The sequence below is a fragment of the Clinocottus analis genome, unplaced genomic scaffold (assembly GCF_023055335.1).
Source record: "Clinocottus analis isolate CAN_PGR_092001 unplaced genomic scaffold, fCliAna1.0.p SCAF_30, whole genome shotgun sequence".
Taxonomy (NCBI): Eukaryota; Metazoa; Chordata; class Actinopteri; order Perciformes; family Cottidae; genus Clinocottus; species Clinocottus analis.
Window position 1 is genome coordinate 1,365,001 of NW_027176043.1, and position 20,000 is coordinate 1,385,000.

At 41.7% G+C, this 20,000-nt stretch overlaps 2 protein-coding genes across 6 annotated transcripts in view; one reads left to right on the plus strand and one right to left on the minus strand.

Annotated features, from left to right (window-relative positions):
- Window positions 1-9,187, minus strand: part of vrk1 (VRK serine/threonine kinase 1) — a 16,235-nt gene extending 7,048 nt beyond the window's left edge. For 3 of the 5 annotated variants that reach the window (XR_011079381.1, XM_068595535.1, XM_068595536.1), the window contains exons 1-9: window positions 9,053-9,187; window positions 8,350-8,515; window positions 8,115-8,170; window positions 5,072-5,141; window positions 4,380-4,467; window positions 3,059-3,167; window positions 1,864-1,956; window positions 980-1,112; window positions 51-171 (exon numbers count right to left, since the gene is read on the minus strand). Coding sequence is in view for 2 of the 5 variants with exons in the window: in XM_068595535.1 (XP_068451636.1) it covers window positions 51-171; window positions 980-1,112; window positions 1,864-1,956; window positions 3,059-3,167; window positions 4,380-4,467; window positions 5,072-5,141; window positions 8,115-8,170; window positions 8,350-8,515 (836 nt within the window). In the remaining 3 variants the exon portion in view is untranslated. Of the gene's footprint in view, window positions 1-50; window positions 172-975; window positions 1,113-1,863; window positions 1,957-3,058; window positions 3,168-4,379; window positions 4,468-5,071; window positions 5,142-8,114; window positions 8,171-8,349; window positions 8,516-9,052 lie in introns of all 5 variants that reach the window. The other 2 variants (XR_011079380.1, XR_011079379.1) reach the window with 1 other exon arrangement.
- A 2,076-nt stretch (window positions 9,188-11,263) lies between these two features.
- si:dkey-288a3.2 (protein phosphatase 1 regulatory subunit 37) overlaps window positions 11,264-20,000 on the plus strand; it is a 58,718-nt gene continuing 49,981 nt past the window's right edge. Inside the window, exons 1-2 of the mRNA XM_068595449.1 lie at window positions 11,264-11,423; window positions 13,225-13,325. Of these exons, the coding sequence (XP_068451550.1) occupies window positions 11,264-11,423; window positions 13,225-13,325 (261 nt within the window). The remainder of the gene's footprint in view (window positions 11,424-13,224; window positions 13,326-20,000) is intronic.

Genomic DNA, 20,000 nt, shown 5'->3' on the forward strand with positions numbered 1-20,000 from the left:
GACTCTACTTGAAAGGTGCATGCAGAGCATGTAGGCGTGGCCCCTCCCACCTGATCTTGCGGTCCCTGACGTAGAGCGGGTCCTGCAGCTTGTCCTCCCAGGGCAGCCGGCCACACAGCCACTGGACCATGCAGTAGCACAGGATCTGCAGGTCGCTCCGCCTGCACGCAGCTGGAGAGCAAAGCGCCACATCAGAGAGGCGAACGCTGATGGCTCGCACCGCCACCAACACCAACAGCAGCCGTACGCCGTTACCAAGGTGACTGCTTCTCCCTCACAACAAACCCAGGATATGACTTGTTCCACTTTTGGAAAACGATTGAAATGAGAAGATTCATATCAATCTCGTGCAGCGTGGGGAGTTATTTTGTCAAATGTATTTATTTTTTTTAAACTAAAATAGCTAAAACAAGTAGTATTATGCAAAATGTATGACTTCAACAGATTTCCCCTGTAAAAATTTCCAAAAAAGAAAGTAATTTCCCAAAAGATTTTTCTTCCAATTAAGAATTGGAAGCCAGTTTGTAGTTCTTCGAGATTACTATGTTGTTCCTTGTGTACACAAGACATCTACTGCACATCTGTCCATCCTAAAAGAGAATGGACAGATGTGCAGGAGAGCAACGTCTACTACTCTCCTAAAGGTTTCTCCCCGTTAAAGGTTTTTTGGGGGGGAAGTTTGTCCCAGGACAGAGGACGTGTTATGTGTACAGACTGTAAAGCTCTCTGAGGCAATTTTATAATTTGTGATTTTGGGCTGAACTAAATAAAATGAGTGGAAAAATGAGCTCAAAGTGGGGGAAACAGACAAGCAGCAGCTCAACGTTGAAGACAATACTGATGGTCCAACGTGGCCTCGATAACTAAACTCATACAGAACCTTTCAAAAGGCAAAAGTATCTCACATAAAGAACAACAGCTGGAATGTTTCTCAGCTGGACTCGCTGATCTAGAGCTAGAGCAGTATACGTGTACCTACTTGCTCCTTTGTGGGCGTCGATGCTCGTGAACTCGATGGTACCATCGTGACATCTCTTGGGATCCTCCTTGTACTCTTTTAGGACACTGTCGGGCGCGTACCTATATGCCAGCCCATAATCCACCAAGTAAACCTAGAAGAAGACACTGAGGAGTCAGAGCAGGGACACGGTCACAGCCAACACGTTATACATGGAGACAACAACATGTGGACCGTTTCCAGGAATCAAACTGAAAGCATTTAGAGCAGATCATTATGCTCTTTTAGAATTTTAATTATAATTCCACCTACATGAACTTAATTGTTATTATAAGTCTGCATTGTGCTTATATAGTAGAGTTGGCTTTTGGATTTTAATAAATAGACATGCAAAAATAAGACCAAACGTACATCTCAGTGACTCCAGGGGAAAACATACAAACAGCACAGAAACAAAGAAACAACCGCACCTAATATTAAAATCCTGAGGGGCCAGCTTTTAAATTGTCATTTATAAATAGCTCTTTAATAACACCACCAATGATACATTATTAATCTTCAAATTAAATATTTGTCCCTGCCTTGTTTGCTAGAAAAAGCGCTTAGCTGCTGCAGTGTAATCTTCTCGTTTGGAACACACAGACACACGCGTGCACACGCGCACACGCACACACACACACACACACACGCACACACACACACACACACACAAATTGAATCTAATGAAGCAGCACATGCGTGTTACGATCAGAAACCCCATCGCCGCCCTGCGTTGAGGTCAGAGGAGCTCGGTAGATTCCAACATTGAGAAACGTTTCAGGCTGTCGAGGATTCTTTGGGGTTTTTGTCTTCTCCTAAAGAGACTGTGATGTTTTTAGTCACAGGAAACTCGGGGTTCCACTCACCTGGTTGGGGTCTTTGTAGCTCAACATGAGGTTGGATGCCTTGATGTCAGCATGCACATACTCATGTTCATGGATGTACTCCAGAACGTCCAGCTAAACAAGAAAAAATAAAAAAGATGCGTTAGAGTCGGAGTGACTCCTGTTGAAATCTACAAATAAATATCAACATATATTCATGACGTTCCAATATGGAAATGAGGCATTGAGCTATTAAATGCTCTAATGTTACAAACATTTCCAGGATAAAAATGTGAACAACACAGGAGCAATTAGAAATACCTTTTTTCTATGATTTTAGTCCTAACATTTTGAATAAAACAGGCCTTTAGATTATAGAGAGGAAGGGAAGTGGACAGCTTGGTGGATGTAAGAGCGGCTGAAGTGAAGATTTCAATTTTAGAGGCAAAAAGCGTTTAAAGAGAAGTTTTGTAAAATGACACTAACAACAGTAGCAAACTTACATTAAGATGATTAGTTTAGTCTTTTTTTTGTATAACAGAGGCATTATCTAATGGAGGCTTTTGGTGAATTGAGAAGTTGAAAACCTAAATGTGTATTGTGGATATTTTTTTTTTCACCATTTGGAAAGCTCAGCTTTACGCTTTAGTGTCTGGCCTTTAACAATCTAGTCATAACTTACTGACCTATCATATCTATTTAACCGCAGCATTTTTGAAAAGGAAATAGAAACTGTTCCTGAGACTAATTCTAAGAGAGACATTGTCCTGATAAAACATCTACATACAGAAACTCAATCACATTACTGACATAATGGAGGAGAACAAAAACCTTTATTACTACGAGGCATAAAGAAACGCAACGGCCCGCCAGCTCTGGTTCATTTTACTTTTGACAGCCCGACACCCGTTAACCGGTAACTAACCTGTTCATTATTTAAGACAAAAAATGCAAATGACGTGACAAGCGGGAGGCTTTCCTTTCATACCGGCACTTCAATGAGCATTTCAAAGAGCTACATCCATCCAAATGTTACGGCTAGTGAATTGCTGCACATTGATCCGGTCACAGGTGGCCACCGATGGTCATCAGCTGATATTTGTTCCTATTAATTTAATATGTTTAAAGCAGCCTGCCTTCTGGTCATTCACGAATGCCAGCGGTTTCTGCAAGCCATTGCAGTTCAGGGGGAAACATGAAAGCAAAAGCAAACCCATTCGATGAGGAAATAACCAACCAGTCGAAGACCGAGCTGCAGGACTAGTTTCCTGGTGAACCTCTTTCCACATTCTTCAAACTTCTTCTGCAGGTCTGTGCCGAGCCTGTCGATCACCATGAACCTGTACCTGGAAGATGCAGAGAACCCTTCTTTACTGCACAAGTGTCACACAAGATTCAGACTATGACACTGCACACGATCAGGCCGTAGTGTTTCTTTCATGTTGTGTTCCTCAGACAGGAATCATGCAGCTTAATTTAAAGTGAAGGCTTCTTTAATGCCACTCGGAAAGGAATTAAAGGCCAACGAAACAAAAACCACCGTTTCACATGCTGGCTCCATTAAGTTCTTGTTCTTTTATCTGCTGTGTGTTAAGACGGCGTTATTGTAAATTCATTAAAAGTTTTGTACAAACTGAAAACTGTACCTATCCTTACAACATGTCTGGAAATAAATAAAAAAAGGCATTGCTGTAAATTGTTCACTGGCCAGTCAATCAAAGCCTCTCCTAAAATAAAAAACATCCAAACCCATCTCTACTGACTTGCCGTCCCTGTATATATGTTTGTGTCCTGTGTGCTCGTTCTGTTTACGGCCGTGGTTACACTCGCCGTTTCAATATGCGTCCACATATACGAGTCCACGCTTCACTGCAACCTGCTGATTAGATAGTGAGTGAATATATGTTTTAAATTTGTCTGTAAAAAGGTGAATGAACATTTCATTTCCAATAAATTCCTCACAATAAAAGTCCCACTTTGTTACTTTGCTTGAAGAGGTGCCAACTTCCAACCTCCAACACATATGTGAAGCCACCTCGTGCCGCTCTTCATCGGCAGCTGGGGAAGGAGGAGGTTTTGTTCTGCCACCAGCTTAGCTAACAAGTAACTCATTTAAGATCCATGTTTATGAATCAGGAAAGACAAGAGATACATTGTGGCATTTGTAGTAGCTCTTATTTTGGTACTGCCTTTTTGGGGAACTCTGTGGAAACCATTGCTGTGCCCCTATCGCCAGCCATAGTAAAGAAAATTAATATTTTCTATTGTCATTATTGAGTTGGCAGTTGCATAAAATTCATTTTTATATTTGGAATAGCTAAATTGCTGTGCAAATAATAAAGCTGTTACATTAATAAAGACTTTAAATCTTTTCATTAATTGCAACTCCCTTCAGTCTGAAACTGTTGTGTTCATTGTTCATGTCTGCTTTGTTTCTGAAGGAAAGTCAAAGAAATAGAAAAGTCATTGATCCGGAGTTGTCTTTATTAAAACTTATAAGTGCTAGAAGATTAAACTAAAAAGTGAGGGAGGATACGTGATCCCGGTCAAAGCCTTACCTTTTGTCTCCTCTCTCATGAAGACCTGAGCCCCAGTACCTGGGCACACCCAGAGTTTTGACCTTGTGAGACTTCATCCAGCTCTGAACTGCAGGACAAGATGACATTTATCAGAAAAGATTGAGGCACTTTTTTCAGGCCAAAATGTTCAAAAAGGCATGCGTGTAAATCCCTAAAACATTCATCATGTAAATCAAAAGAGCGCTTGGTTTCCTGTGAACACACAGCTAACTGGAGCGGGTGTAAGCGGGTGATGCTCAAAGTAATAAGAGTAGAATTCTGTTGGGGGGGGGGGGGTCGGGCAGCGCGGCCGCAAGCTAATCTGGTGCTGGGACAAATATTTACCAACAACGTGAGATTCCAGCATGAATAAAATATGAGCCTTTGGTTCCTTAGTAATATAATAGTTAATTGTCAGGGGAGATTGACATTTGGATTGTTATTATATAAAATGCAAAGCTGTGGCCTGGGGGCCAATGGCGCTGCCACCAAAAGCTTTCCCTTCGTCTGCAGGGCCCCTCCGTGCCTCAGCTACAAGATTGTCTTTTTTAATTAAGAAAGTTGGCTTTCTTTTATTTGTTTGCCCTGGTGGTGAGAGACTGTGTTGTGTTATGATCACATGGCTCCCTTTAGCTTTGTGTCACACTGCTAGGTGTGTGCGTGTGTGTGTGTCTAAGGATAAGTCGACTTACTCAGGTCAGGCTTAGCAGCTCTCATGTAAAACTTGAGCTCAGAGAACAGGGGTCCGTTGTCACTGGGCTCCTGTGGACACAATAACAACCGCATTTATGTTTAAATTCAATTTCACAGGCATGAGCCTTGAGAAAACGGGAGACTGCTGCAGCAGGTGCAACGATGAAATAACATTCACAAAAGGTCGAGCGCATGTTCACAGATCCAGACCTCTACAACAAGTTGACATCTATGACTTTGTGGGTCTTATGAGACAGTGGTTTGTAATACGATGAGACCGATGTGTGTACAAAGTATAACTGGTTCAACAATTGGGTGGCAAGTAGTAAAAAAAAAATCTACCACAATTGTGCTCTTGATATTGCCATTTTTTTTTGGAACTTTGTCAGCTGGCTGTGCTAACATAGAGCTCTCCTGAAATGAAGGAAGAAGAAGTATTTTTGAGGTACCGCTCCTGCTAGTCTGAACATAGCTTGGGGCTCTGACACAACAACCAACTCCAAAACAACGAGCAGCGACAAACACTGGCCGCTGTATTGTCTGACGTCTTCTGTTAACGGCTCTAACGCAACCGGTTAGAGGGAGTCTCGGTGTGTATGGCAGAACTATTACATATAAAATGTAATAATTCTATACTGCTGTTAAGGAAAGGCAAATGTATTTAGCATGTTTCCTTACAAAGAAACCCAATGTGGTCTCTATTGAAGCGTCGGCCTCAAACAATTAGTCAATTTAATCATTTGCCAAAATATGAATGAACAAGAACTAATAATCTATTTTTCTACCGAGTCTCTTTATGAAGAAATTAAAAAGTGTCCAAATTAGCTCTCAAATGTTGTGAATATGAATATTTGCTGATCTTCTTTGATCTCTGATATAAAAAAGAATTTCTTGGGATCTTGGGTTGTTCGTCAAACTAAACTAATCATTTGAACACATCACCTTGGAACCATTGGACATGTTTCACTATTTTCTTAAACATTACAGATCAAATTGGCAACTACCACAGGACGAAAACCTCTGAAGTATGTTATGCACTGTTTGATGTTGGGCCTGACATTTGTTTTTCCTCACATGTCACCGTGGCAGGGAGCAGAACATTTTAACCAGAGAATGCTTAAGAAGTGTATCAAAAACAGTAGAAATATGGAACTTAATTCCTGACTATTCTATACTATTTTGTTCTGTTATTAAACAAACTAAACGGACGTATTTTATTGACGGGATCTACACGTCAGCGTGTCATTGTATCGCGCACGCCGTTGTTTCGTCCCGATGCGCAGAGACACGTGCGCGCACACAGGTGAGCGCTGAGCACCCAGCAGCGGGCAGAGAGCGAAGAAAAATATGTCGCGTAAAAAGCAGACAACTATATCTGAGTTTTAAATGCTCCCAGGTTGAAGATGGCAACAGTAGCCCTCCTACAAGGATCACCAGAGCAGCTCTCGGAACCCGGAGCAGCTCTCTGAACCCGGAGCAGCTCTCTGAACCCGGAGCAGCTCTCTGAACCCGGAGCAGCTCTCTGAACCCGGAGCAGCTCTCCTGCTCCAAATGAAACGAGCCAAACTGCTTGTGTCTTGTTCCAACAATGAGCTGCTGGCTTCACACATTACAAAGTACACGGACTAAGTAATTAATAAGTACATGGATGAATGCCTTTACTTTCAGGTAAATGTTTACGGTTAACAAATTACATTGCGCATGCGCGACTCTTGATTTTGAGCGATTTTTGGTGTTTTGCCAAAAGCCAATCTCCGCAAAGTCTCCGTGAAGTCGTCTTTTCTGCTGTTCCGTCTCTCAAAACCGGAAAGAGATCTCCTCTCAACATAGAGAGTGAATTAAGAGCAGCTGTATCAAGTCTACAACCACGTTATAAAAATATGTTTTAGAGGAAAGCAGCTCACTGCAGCACTAATACTGATACAACCTGATGCTCACATATCTGCAGTCTCATTCTGTTTTGTTTTTTCTTTTAGTTTTCTTTTCTTTTAGTTTTCCAAAATGACCTATTTAGTAGTAACTACATATCATTTACTTTTTGCACAGATATTATTTTTATTGTTTTAAGTGATTGCAATTTTGCTTAGTTTTTGTGGTCTGACGGGGCAATTTGGTTAAATTGAAAGTTATTGTTCTTTATTCTGTTTATTATCTAAAAAAGCACAGATGCAGTCACAAAATGATGTTATTTACAGAAAAAGTAATGCTTTTTGGTGTTTGTGTCAGTGTCGGTGTCGTCGAGGTCCCCCCTCTGAAGCTGTAAACCTCGGGGAAACACTGGACCGTAACTCTTTGGTTTGAATTGTTGGAACGACAGAAACAGAACTGCTGCAGAGTGATTATTTTACTTCATAGACAATCTTTGACTGAGTAGATACACTTCAGATGGGTTTAATGTTGGTCTGCCATCTAGTAACTCACTGAATTAACATAGCTGATATGGCCAGATGGAGAAAGCAAGGGTCAATGCTGACTAAGAACGAGAAGCTGCTTGCTGGCTTGGTGTGTATGGGGGTATCCATATGGTTCATGGATCCACTATGATCCGGTCCACCACTAGTCCTGACAGAAAACAGATGATCACAAAGATAACACTGAGATTTGGGCGTCATCTAGGGCAGCCTCTTTCAGACGAGACCAGTGGTTCTCAACCAGTACCCCCTTACCAGCGCAAAGCATGTTTGGTTGAGAACAATATGTAATACACAGCATTGTGCCATCAGTGTCTGATTTAATATAGAATATATACAATTCAGTTTATGAACTTACACTTATATGTTATTGAATATTAAATAACCATTTTAAAAGGATTTTTTTAATGGATACTAATTTTAAATATACTTTTTTAAAATCTCACATACCCTTAAAAATGAAGACATATGTGACCCAAGTAACATTTTCCGCATTATTATCCTGAGAAGTGCTACATCTTAGTGGGCTACATGATCCCATCGAGGATATAATGTATTCCTTTACAGAAAAGTGCACATGTGATGGGGATGAAAGAGAAAACAGGTACACGGAGGTGATTTAGAGTCTTACCACTTTGATGACATACGGAGCATCAGCACCCACAGGTTTTGCAGAATTCTCATCAGCTGGGGACAGAGAGGAATCATCAAGTTAGAGGAATGTTGAAGAAATTGTTGCAATGGAAGAACTTGCAGGTTATTATAAATTATGTTGTCTTGATTAAATTTGAGAAAACGTTTGTAGGCAAATCTTCTCTAGAAGTCTTTTCACATGACATGTTTGAGTCCTTTCCATCTGTTCTTACCCAAATATATGAGGCCAAAGCCCCCCTGGCCGATTGGAGCCCCCAACTTCCATGCCTTCTTTCCGGTGTCTGTCAAGACCTCTCCGGGTGGAAACTCCTCGGCCAACTTTCTCTTCGCTGGTGCTCTGCCTTTCCCCGCCGCCTTAGCGTTTGGTTTCGGAGGCATCTGCAACGCACGACCAGCTAGCGTTTAACTCTCGGTTAACCTCCTCCGTGCTGTGCAGCCTGACGGGTCTGTTGCGGGGGTGTTTTACGTATAGCTAACTGTTACACAGCTGTTACACAGTTAGCATTTGGCATGTGACCTAAAGTGTGGCCGGATGCTACTGGTGTAGTTACTAGTGTTAGCTAACCTCTGCATAGCTAGCACGTTACTCAGCAGTAACGTAACGTTATCCGCAAGCTTTCGCGTTATAAACATACTTTATGGATAAACGTAATATATCCAACACCAACTGTCAGTTTGTGTACGCGCGTGAAAAGAGAGCAGCCTGCTGTGTTGTGACTACATAGCGTAACCGGGCAGAGTAGGTGGAGTAACGCTTCTGTAAACAACAGAAAGTTAGTTAGCTGTAATGCTAACCGCGCTGTCTCGTTAGCCTCCAAATCTCACGTTAGCTGCTAGCTCATCGATATCTGCGACGTTGCTAGTGAACCTAAGAACCACTCCCATGTTTTATCAGATGATAAGATGAATACGCACCTTGACTTGCTCTTTATGTATGTTAAGCCGTGAGAGGACCAAACTTCCCGCAAAACCACCGGTCAGGAAGTAGCGTCACGACGCTCTGCTATTCTATTGGTCGAGAATACACTGTGCAGTTTACGTCATTGTAGGCGTATGCCCTTGTTGGTGTGAATGTGACGTGTTTGGGGTTTCACTTTCTTATGTTAGAGCCTTTGCTCTAACTCATAACATAAGTAACATTACATATTCCACTAATGCATTTCAAAGTCAGTGGCAGAGCCAGTACATGATAACTCTGCTCCACTTTTTATTTGAGTTCATTTGTATTTCATTAACGATTTATAAACATGCAAATGTGATTAACAGTTGTGTCTGAACATAACGTTAGTGTGTGTAGACGTTGCATTGCTTACATCTTCTGCTGTTGACTTGTCCTTCATGCTTCAAGAGTTTTTGATAAATGTGATTGTAGCCTCGGGTTCTTTTCTTTGGTTGTCAACAACTGATAAAAGGAGACAAACAGTGTCTTAATTAGACACTCAGGATGCAGCTAGCTTCATCTGTGCCCTCGGCACAGATTCTGACACATGGTGTTAGTGGTAAACACTTGTATTTATGCAGTAAAATATGGAATAAAACTCTAACGTCAACCGTAAAATAGAAGAAAAAAATTGTCGAAAAAAATCTACTCTATATTCATTATTGCCAAATTCTGAAAGCTGACAGTTTCTACCGCAAAACCAACACTGCTGTTGTACATTGTGCAGTGAAAAGCACTTGAATGATTAACCGCTATGAGTCAAAAAGCTTCATTCTTATACAAATGCTTACAAAAATGATATGTTAATCCTCTTTTTTAATTTACTCCCTTGATACTGTATTTTACGAATATGTTTTTTGTTGCAGTGCATTTTAAAAACATTCAATAAAATGATCTAACTAGTGAAGCTGTCCATTTCATTACTTTATGTGTATGTCATAAATATACAAATGTAAATTAGATGGCAATCTGCATAATAAATAAAGAAAAGCTTTTAGTGATCTATTTTACCAAGACAGCCATGATCACAATAAGAGGTTTCCTCTGCAACATAAACATAAAACACCTGTTATAACTGCATTCACTCATTTCTTGGCCACGTCGGGGCAGCGTAAACACAATATCTGTCATATCATCACCGTATATAGTAATTATGGCTAATTTGTTGGTAAACAGTTGGTTTTTTTACACATCCAGCAGACGCAGAGCATTATTAGCAGTCATTGGAGTCATGTTTGAGTCCACTCGATAAATGCAAGTCCAATATTCATTTTCTTTTTACCACTGGTTTTGGTCTCCACCAACCCCTGAGGGATATCTTTATTTCTTCTAAATGCTCAAATATGTTCAACAACCAGTCTCTAAATGTGATGAGAGTGGATTTTATGGTCCAGAAAATAGAAAACAATGAGTTAAAATAGACTCAGTAGTGCTGAGGGAAACTATTGGGTTATAGTTATCCGTGAATAAGTCACCATGAGTGACACATTTCACAGTTATTTGAACTATTAGTAATATAAAAAAAATATATATTATGACATCTTGATGTCATATACTTTGTGACACCTCTGCGTTTAACCTGCCCAGGGACCAGCCTTATGTTGAAGCAGGGGCAAAACCTTATAAAGACATACCTTATTTTTTTTTTTTTAAGATATAGCATTCTTTTTAAAGATATACCATAGTTTTTAAAGATAGACCATACTTTTAAAGATAGACCATACTTTTAAAGATATACTATACTTTTTAGACACATACCATACTTTTTAAAGACCTACCATACCTTGGTCCTGAATGTTAGGGATGTAAATGTGCAGAGCCTTACCTATTTTGAATGTGTCATTTGATACAGACATATTGGGTTTTCGCTTGTGAGCCGGTGCACAACTCATGAATAAGATATTGATTATTTTGTGTCTTGTCTTTCCAGGTGATCCGAGTCTGGAGAGAGTTGCACTTCACAGACCAGAGGGCATTCGGTGCAGCTGTTTATACGTCAACTGTTGCGCACATTCATTTTTTTGCTGCCTCTTTCCATTAGTATTTCTTCAGTAACTGTTGCCGTGGCTGCCTGTAGGAGATGCGGCGGTTGTTGACACGTTGAGTGTTCGCTGCTCGAAAGGGAACCGACCCTTTGCTTTCGAATCCCAGTTGGAGGCTCCACGGTGGAGTCCTAACCCAGAGGGATGACCCACTGTAGTGACACGGATGAGCAGAGCGATGACGGAGCAGAAACCCCCAACAAGGGCCAGAAGAAGAGAAGTAAAGGAGCAAAGCACGTGTCTTTCCCCCCTGATGAACAGATAGTGTCCGGCTTTGCTGAGCACCAGGACACGGACAGAACAGGTAAGCTGCTGCTTAACTTGTACCACGTTGATTTAATACCAGTGATGTCATGCTGGTGACCTTTGGTCATCTGCATTAAAGTCGCCATTAAATGAAACAAGTTTTTTTTTCACTTATATATATGATTAAAAAAATAAACATCTAAATATGGAAAGAGTGTTTATAACATGAACAACGTGTCACTTCAACCTCCTGAAATGAATTAGGTGAATTTCTGAATATTAGTATGTAGACTAAACTATACACGATCTAAAAGCTAATATTCTTCAAGAATACATTGAGCAATGTGTATAGTTTTTTAGTTATGGTTCAGGCTTTGGTAAAGAGTCAGATATTCAAACTACTGCTGAGCAGATTGCTATGAAATGGTAAAAGGTGCTTTGAGACTACATGTCATCATTCACCCGTTGGGAGGAGCTACCATGCAAGGTGCCACCAAAGCATTGTACAAGTCCATTTAACTAAAAGTGGAACCATCGATACTGTTTGCTTATTTAAAGGGAGCCTGACGCCAAGTAAAGCAGTGAAAATATGATGCATATAATACTCACACTATCTATGTTATAAATGTCCAACATATGTTTGGCTGCTGCCCCATTTACAGCAGTACATTACTTTACCCACACAGGGCTGTTGAACCTCAAACACCAACTAGACCTTTAAACTGTCATGATGACCTGTGAGAAGCTGCTACCAAACGTTGTTGGTCCAGTTCAAACTGCTTCTATGAATCCTTCAGGCTGATTCCCAGTCTGTGTTCTAAGATGGGCTATGATGTCCCAGAACCATTATGGATTAAATATTGAATTAACTAATATCCTCATCTGATTAGGTTAATTTACAAATGATTTCCTAAAAGATAGCCATCTTCCAGGATGTGATTAGTTTGACTGAGCCCAAAGACTTGAAGCAGGCTAAACTAATATTGTGCTGTAACCTTTTAAAGGCAGCGGCGCTGACATCCCATAGTTTCTTTGTCACCTTGAGATTACCAGGCAACGGGAAAAAATGTCTCAAAGCTAAGTTGCACAACCCTCTAAAACCACACATTATCTTTTTTTATTTCTGTTTGTGTGAATATGAAAAAACGAGATACAACGTGTTCATAGAAGTGTTTCTGTGTGTGTTTGAACTGTGGACCTCCTCCCAGTCTTGATGCTAAACTCAGCCAATCACCTCTTAATGACTCCAGCTCCAGGGAAGAGAATTAGAAATAGAACGTAAAAACAATCCTCCCTAAAACACAACATATTTAGTTTTATTGTCACATAAATAAATACTATGATCTACATCTAATCCTTTCAGGTACAATTTCAATAACTAGTTTGTATGACCTCACAGCTAAATGCAAGCTGTCAAGTTTTTTATTTATCTTTCTTTTGTCATCCTAAGAAACATTTTAAAATGCAATCCAGCTTTTGAAGGATACACAAGGATCAAAATGTTTAAGTGTTTCCATCATAAAATCCTCTGTAGTCTCTCACATCTGGAACTTCCTCCCCCATAAGGCTGTGGATGATAAACTGAGATGCCTGATTGGTTGATTTATTGCTCAGACAGACATTCATGTCCTTCTCACTTCTCGCTGACTGCCATCTTCCTTGTAGTATATACACACACACACACACACACACACACACACACACACACACACACACACACACACGCACACACACTCAGAGCGCAGCACAGTTTACCGTATGGCATTTCTTAGCCCCTTAAGCACTTTTGAATGGTTGCTGGTGGCTCACTGGGATGCAGAGACATTAAAGCAGTGAATGAGTGTATTCTTCTATTTTAGTTGACAGCTGCCTCACCTTGACGGAGGTAATGGTGGCGTACCAGCAGAGCTGCAGCAGACACCAGGTCCAACCCAGAGCACGCATCCTGCAGCAGCTCCAGGTAAAGCTTCACATGTACATGTCAGTCAAGCAGCATGATGCAAGTGTTTTTGTTGGGTTCACTGTGTCTGTGGGTGGTGCCGTTTCAGTGTCTCTCACTGCTCATACTGCAGTGCACTAAGTTACTGTATATTTGTGTCAAACTGTGGGGATGTCACAATACCAAAACTGTTGTTGTCGATACCAATACTAGTAAAATTCCACAGCTCTCCAATTCCATACCACAGTACAAAACAGATCAATAAACACTTTGAGCTAGTGTCAGGAAAATAAACAGGTAACAATAGCCTCTGTGGTATATATTTTATATTGCTGTGAAAATATCACCCATACTTGTATTGAAGTTCCTCGCTAAATTTTACAAGACAATATTTGAACACGCCATTATCATGTTGCTCCTTGGAGAATAAAGCCAATGCAGAAGTCTCTTAAAGCTGCATTCTCTCTCCTGACCACCAGGGGGAGACTCCTCTGGTTGTATAGAAGTCTATGCTTCATGTGTTAAAGCTGCATTCTCTCTCCTGACCACCAGGGGGCGACTCCTCTGGTTGTATAGAAGTCTATGCTTCATGTGTTAAAGCTGCATTCTCTCTCCTGACCACCAGGGGGCGACTCCTCTGGTTGTATAGAAGTCTATGCTTCATGTGTTAAAGCTGCATTCTCTCTCCTGACCACCAGGGGGCGACTCCTCTGGTTGTATAGAAGTCTATGATTCATGTGTTAAAGCTGCATTCTCTCTCCTGACCACCAGGGGGCGACTCCTCTGGTTGTATAGAAGTCTATATAAGTGACTCTACTTCTCTCTTGATGTATTCCCTCAGTAAACATTGTAAACATGAGTTTATGTCTCAATCTCTAGTTTCAAGACTTCTTCTATACAGCATGATGTTCATTTAGTACATTATGGTCAAACAGACCATAACACAGGGGATGCTTTAGGGCGGGGCTACTGTCATTGACAGGTCGTTGACGCCCGCAGAGTCGTATTCGGCATCTCTACGTCATTCTTCTGCATTCCAAATAGGGTCACTTTTGTTTATTGGCTGCAAAAAAATGACAACATGGCAACAGCCTTGATCGAAGATGGAGACGGCTTCCAAAGGCAGTCGACAAACCAATGAGTGATGTCACGATGATGACGTCCACTCCATATACAGTCGATGATTAAAACTCATCACCACCTCAAACTAATTTTGACTGAATAGAACTTGAGAACACATTGTAACAAAAGTCACCTTCGTTAACGTTAGCTGCTAGCTCCAGCAGCTGCTAAAAGCTAACGTTGACTAGTTCTCCCCCTGCCGATGTCAACACAGATTTGTTGTTCACAATGTGGCAGTATTAGGGAACTAATGTGGAATTATAGGGGACTTGTGGTACTGCAAAAGAACAAGTACCGTTCATGTTACAGTAATTGCAGGGGAACGTTTTAACTAAATCACAAAGACATTTTAAAAAAACAGACCTGCTGTATTACTTGTCACCGTGTGTGTGTGTGTGTGTGTGTGTGTGTGTGTGTGTGTGTGTGTGTGTCTCTGTGTCTGTGTGTGTGTTTACGCTTTGATTGACATCAAGAGTCAGATTAACGGGTCACAAGCAAAAAGGTTGGAAAGATTACCATGGATCAGTGTCCATATAATAATTCATGTAAATGGAAACTATCAGGTACAGGGCGTCAAAGGGGAACCCTGAAGTGGGGCTGGAAACTGTTAAATGTTGCTGCTTTTTAGTCTGTTGAACATTTTAAAAAGGCAGACCCTCATGCCAGAGGTCGAAACTGCAGAAAAGTGAAACACTGCCTCAGAAGAAGTGTGTGTAACTGTGTTCTGCTATGCAACATCAGCAACTCTGCTCATGAAGTAAGTGCAGCATGCAGTGTTATTACAGCACTGCAGAAAGGATCAATACTAACACCATAACCTGGTGCAAGTGGAGTCTCAAAGGCTGTCGTAGCATATCCCACTGGCAACTCAAGCTTTTATTTCAGCACATTGCAGCTTACAGGCGGCAGAAACAGAGAGCATGCTGTACGTCTGCGCACTGTGACACAGCGAGTATGCATACACACTTACTAAAATCCCTTGGATAATTCAAATCATTTACTTCCATCAGCCTCAATCAGGCTTATTGCTGCAGAGCGCTTACAGCGTCTCCACTCCAACAAGAGGCTAAGAGCAGGTTAACTGCAGCAGGGCTCAAGTTAGTGCAAATGCAAATAATCCACAGCTGTAAACAACACGTGCAGGATGGTGCACGACACTGACGTTAATATTGATGCAGAGGCAGTAATTGATTGGCAAAAATGTATTGTAGCAATGATGATTTATTTTGTTTCTCTCTGAGTCATAAATATTCCAATTGGGTTCATTCATTTTCCACTTACACGTTTACTGTGTGTATTTATGGAACACATCCTGAGTCGAAGCTGGTTAAATATGGACGCTTGGTCAACCGTGACGCTCTAAGTTCCCCTCCTGTGTCCATTTTGGACATATCAGGGACGGAGTGTCAGTCTCTGTTTTAGTTTCAACCATGTATGTGGTTCTTGCTTAGATTTAATCATATTTTTTTACTTCACTTGTTGCCAACATTGGCCTCTCAGAATATGATATAATCACATTATAGTACATTAAAACAGTGATTATGATATGATACAATTATAATGACACTTACAAAGATAAAAAAAAGTCAGTAAGTGACCAGCAATTGTGAACTATTGTGATACTTGACCTTTAGTTGCTTCATAATGTGTTGTGATTATTGTGCTATAAGCAAATTATGCGTTACAGATACAGGGTCATAGAAAGTGTGACTAAAAAAAGCCCCCTGATTGTCTTTATTGCTTATTTCTCCTTGACATATAATAAACAAAATGAAAAGAAAAGACATCTACATCTGCAGACGTGTTGCTCTCATTATGTTTAATTATGCATTAGTGGTACTGATCCCATATTGGTGTACAGACCCTCTTACTGCCGGCGTCTTCAGAAATGTGCATGTGTATGTTGGCAAGTGTGGTTTTGTCTCCAGAAGAGTTAGTAAGCTCTAAACACTGAACTAAACTGTTACAGCATCAAAAAGCTTGTTGCATGTCCAGCTGTCAGAATCTATTTGTCAACAGAAAACTCAGGTTGTACATAAATCTGACAGGATACGAGCTTCAGAGCAACAGGTGCGGACCGAAGCGCCCGTGGTTGCTCGTAGTAATTTGCGTCAATGGTCGGCATAGATAAATAACACAGATGAGTCTGTATTTAAAATTGATTGAAGGCTTCTAAGAGAACGCCTCCATGTGTTTAACAGCTGCCGCCACTACGAGCGACCCCGAGTCACCAACACGGACACTCGATGACAGCGAGCTGTTAGAGGTGTCGACCACCTCTGATCAGAAAGACTCAACTCAATCAAGGCAAACCGCTGCCGGCCGTGTGCTTGGCGCTCTGTTCATGACCACAGATTACAGTCATAGTTGGAAGCATCTCATAACTTGTGTAACGTAGCACACTTGGTTTCTCCACCAATTACATGTGTTTTCTGGCCACAAAATACAGGACCGCTGGCTCATGTGTTATACTCATTACACTGATATGAAAAAAAGCCAATATGTTTAGGTTGCATTCTTGATCTTTGGTGGTTAATGTCCTTACGTAGCTTGACAAGCTATTACAATCCACTGTGCATCCGTACACACACACTTATATACGTCATCATTGCTGTAAAAGGGTCTAATAATGTACTAGCATTCATCAGAATTACACCATACACTCCCAAGTAAGCAGACCTCCTCACACACATTATCTCCCTCTCCAGCAAAATAAACTAACTTATTCTCTCTAAGCTACAACCGAAACACACAGTTTTCCATTTATAATTCATTTTATGTACATACTTATTTTACTTGGACCAACCATGTTAAAGCATGCTGCAGCCCCCCCCCCCCCCCCCCCCCCTCCAACCTCCCTCCTCCACCCTTTCCTTTGCATAATTTGACTTGAGATCAAGAGGAATTATTTGTGGAAAATTAGAGACTTAGCAGTGCTTACATTAAGCATACAGCCGCCGTATTATCTCCGAGGTGCTAATGGACCCAGATGCATTGGAAACTGTTGTAGGTGGTCTTCCTGAAAGAGTAAAATATGTATGGTTAAGTATTAGCTAAGAGGAGAAATATTTAGACCAAAAGAGCTGCATGCAAATGAATCCATAATAAGACGATGCAAAACGAAAAGAGGAACGCCTAAAGAGCAAATTTATTAAATGAGGTCTTTTCAGGCAAGGGGCGATTCCCCCGAGGACCAGCGATGAAGACTATTTAAAGCTTTTTTTTTATTGCACCCTTGGGCCCCTTTGCACTCCTTTGAAATATTGTAAGTGGATAAAGCAGGATTGCTGTCGGTGACATCTTCATAGGAGTGGTAAACAATAATAGGTTGGAGCCAGCGGGGTCTCAGGCCGCCATGCTTTAACTCTCTGATTTGCCTGTGCGTCCCCCCGCTCTGTGTTTCTGTTGGCTTCGCTCTGCGATTACAAAGGTAATTGAGATGATCAAGCCATGGATGGATTACTGAATGGGCCTAGCGCGCAGGCACTGGGGCCCAAAGTGTTAGTGGCCCCTGCCCTTCACCGATAAAATGTAACTCAAAGAGACATGTACCAACCAGGAAGTGACTCTAAATGACCACACAGAGACACAAAACTACAAAGAGACACAAAACAACTACAAAGAGATACAAAATAACTACAAAGAGACACAAAACAACTACAAAGAGATACAAAATAACTACAAAGAGATACAAAACAACTACAAAGACACACAAAACAACCACAACAAGTCAGATGGTTTTGGTGTCCTCCTCTTCTTCTTGGATCTAATGGAACTGTTTTTGCGCTCAGCTTTTGGTGCTCTTTCCAGAAATCGTGACTTCGGTCCTCAAGATATGCCACAGACCTTATGAGCAGTTTCATGAAGAAACTAGTTTCTCTCAACCATGGTCCCTCCATGACGCCCCTCACACAGGTGTCATCCCTGTGATGGTGATCATTGGATATCAAACCATTAGTTATGTGACAGGAAGCTCTGTTTATAGTAGCTAACTGTCTGTTTTTTGGGATAGAAATCTCCTTATTTTCATAAAATCACCACAAAATTGTTTTTTTTTCTCTCATACCACAGCGTACTCTCCCATATCCATAGAATGAAATGATACTCCCAGAATGTAGATCTCATACATCCGTTACTGTGAAGTGAAAGAGTCCCTTCCTCCCTGTGCTGAGGCGGAGGCTGACTCATTGATGGATTTTTTAAGTTTACAGCGCTGAGGAAACAGTTGTTTCTGGGTTTGAGGTGAAGTGTTTCCCAAACACAAAAGCATTGTAAATCAAGCGGGCTCTGACTAGTTTGTGTTTGTTCCATGTTTGGAGAATAAGCTCGGAATTAGTTGCATGTTGGCAAATCTTCTAATGAATGGCTTAGCGGTTGTTTCCCTTGCAGATTATTCAGTTGAGTGGACTGAAGAGAAATCAATTACTGCAACTTAACTTCCATTATTTATCCCACAGCTGAGGGGGGAAAACGGCCTTACACGACAACGTGCCGCTATTAAATTCATAGGGTCAGATTCAATTCCCAGAAATGTTATTTCCTGGGATAAATCCCTGGAGGATGGGAAGCGGTGGGGAGGAGGGAGGGATCCCTCCAGAAATGAAAAGACAAGAGAAAATCTGTTTTTACAGACCACCGCTGTTTTCTCAGCTCTTTTGATTAGCATTAATGTTGCACTGCGGAAGTCTGCCGGCACAACTGTCATAGCTCCCTCCACACACACACACACAGAGAGAGAGAGAGAGAGAGAGAGAGAGAGAGAGAGAGAGAGAGAGAGAGAGAGAGAGAGAGAGATAAAGCTATATCTCCCCCTGCCTGCGTGATCCTAAAGGGAACATTTTTTTTTCTTTTAAATTAAATGCATGCTGATTGTTATTGCCCCCCCCCCCCTCCACTCTCCTCCCCCTCCTCCACCCGCATGGAATAGTCTGCAGCGAGGTAAATGTCACTAAGTAAGTGCCACACTTTTTCTTTCCTCTGTGGCTGTTACCAGGTTTGTGCATGTAAAATAAAAAAAGCGTGGAGGAGGAGGAGGAGGAAGATGAGGAGGGGGAGGAGGAGAAGGAGGAGGAGGAGGAGGAGGAGTGTTCCTGCGTGCATCTGAGTGCGAGCGCTTATCGGGGAGCAGCAGGGGGACCGGACATATGTCGCTCCTCTCATTACAGGCCGAGAGCAGCGATAACGGGGCGGTTAGTGGCGCTCTGGAAGCGGCTGCAGCGGAGTCGTGGCGATCACACGGGGGGGAAGAAGAGAGGAGCGGGGTCGGGATGAGGATCACCACGGGACCCGGCGCTAACGCACTGCAGTCTGTCATTCAGACGACACGCACACGCACACACACACACACACACACACACACACACACACACACACACACACACACACACACACACACGCACGCACGCACGCACGCACGCACACAGTGGCAGCCACAACATGCTTTATTTAAAAGGCTCCGGCTCCATTGTACTTTACACAGCTCTGCTTTAATGCCGTCTGGGAAACAGCATGCAGAAGTGAAAAGGGGATAAAAGCTCGTCTACGTGTAAAAGAGTCTATTTTACATTCTCTGGC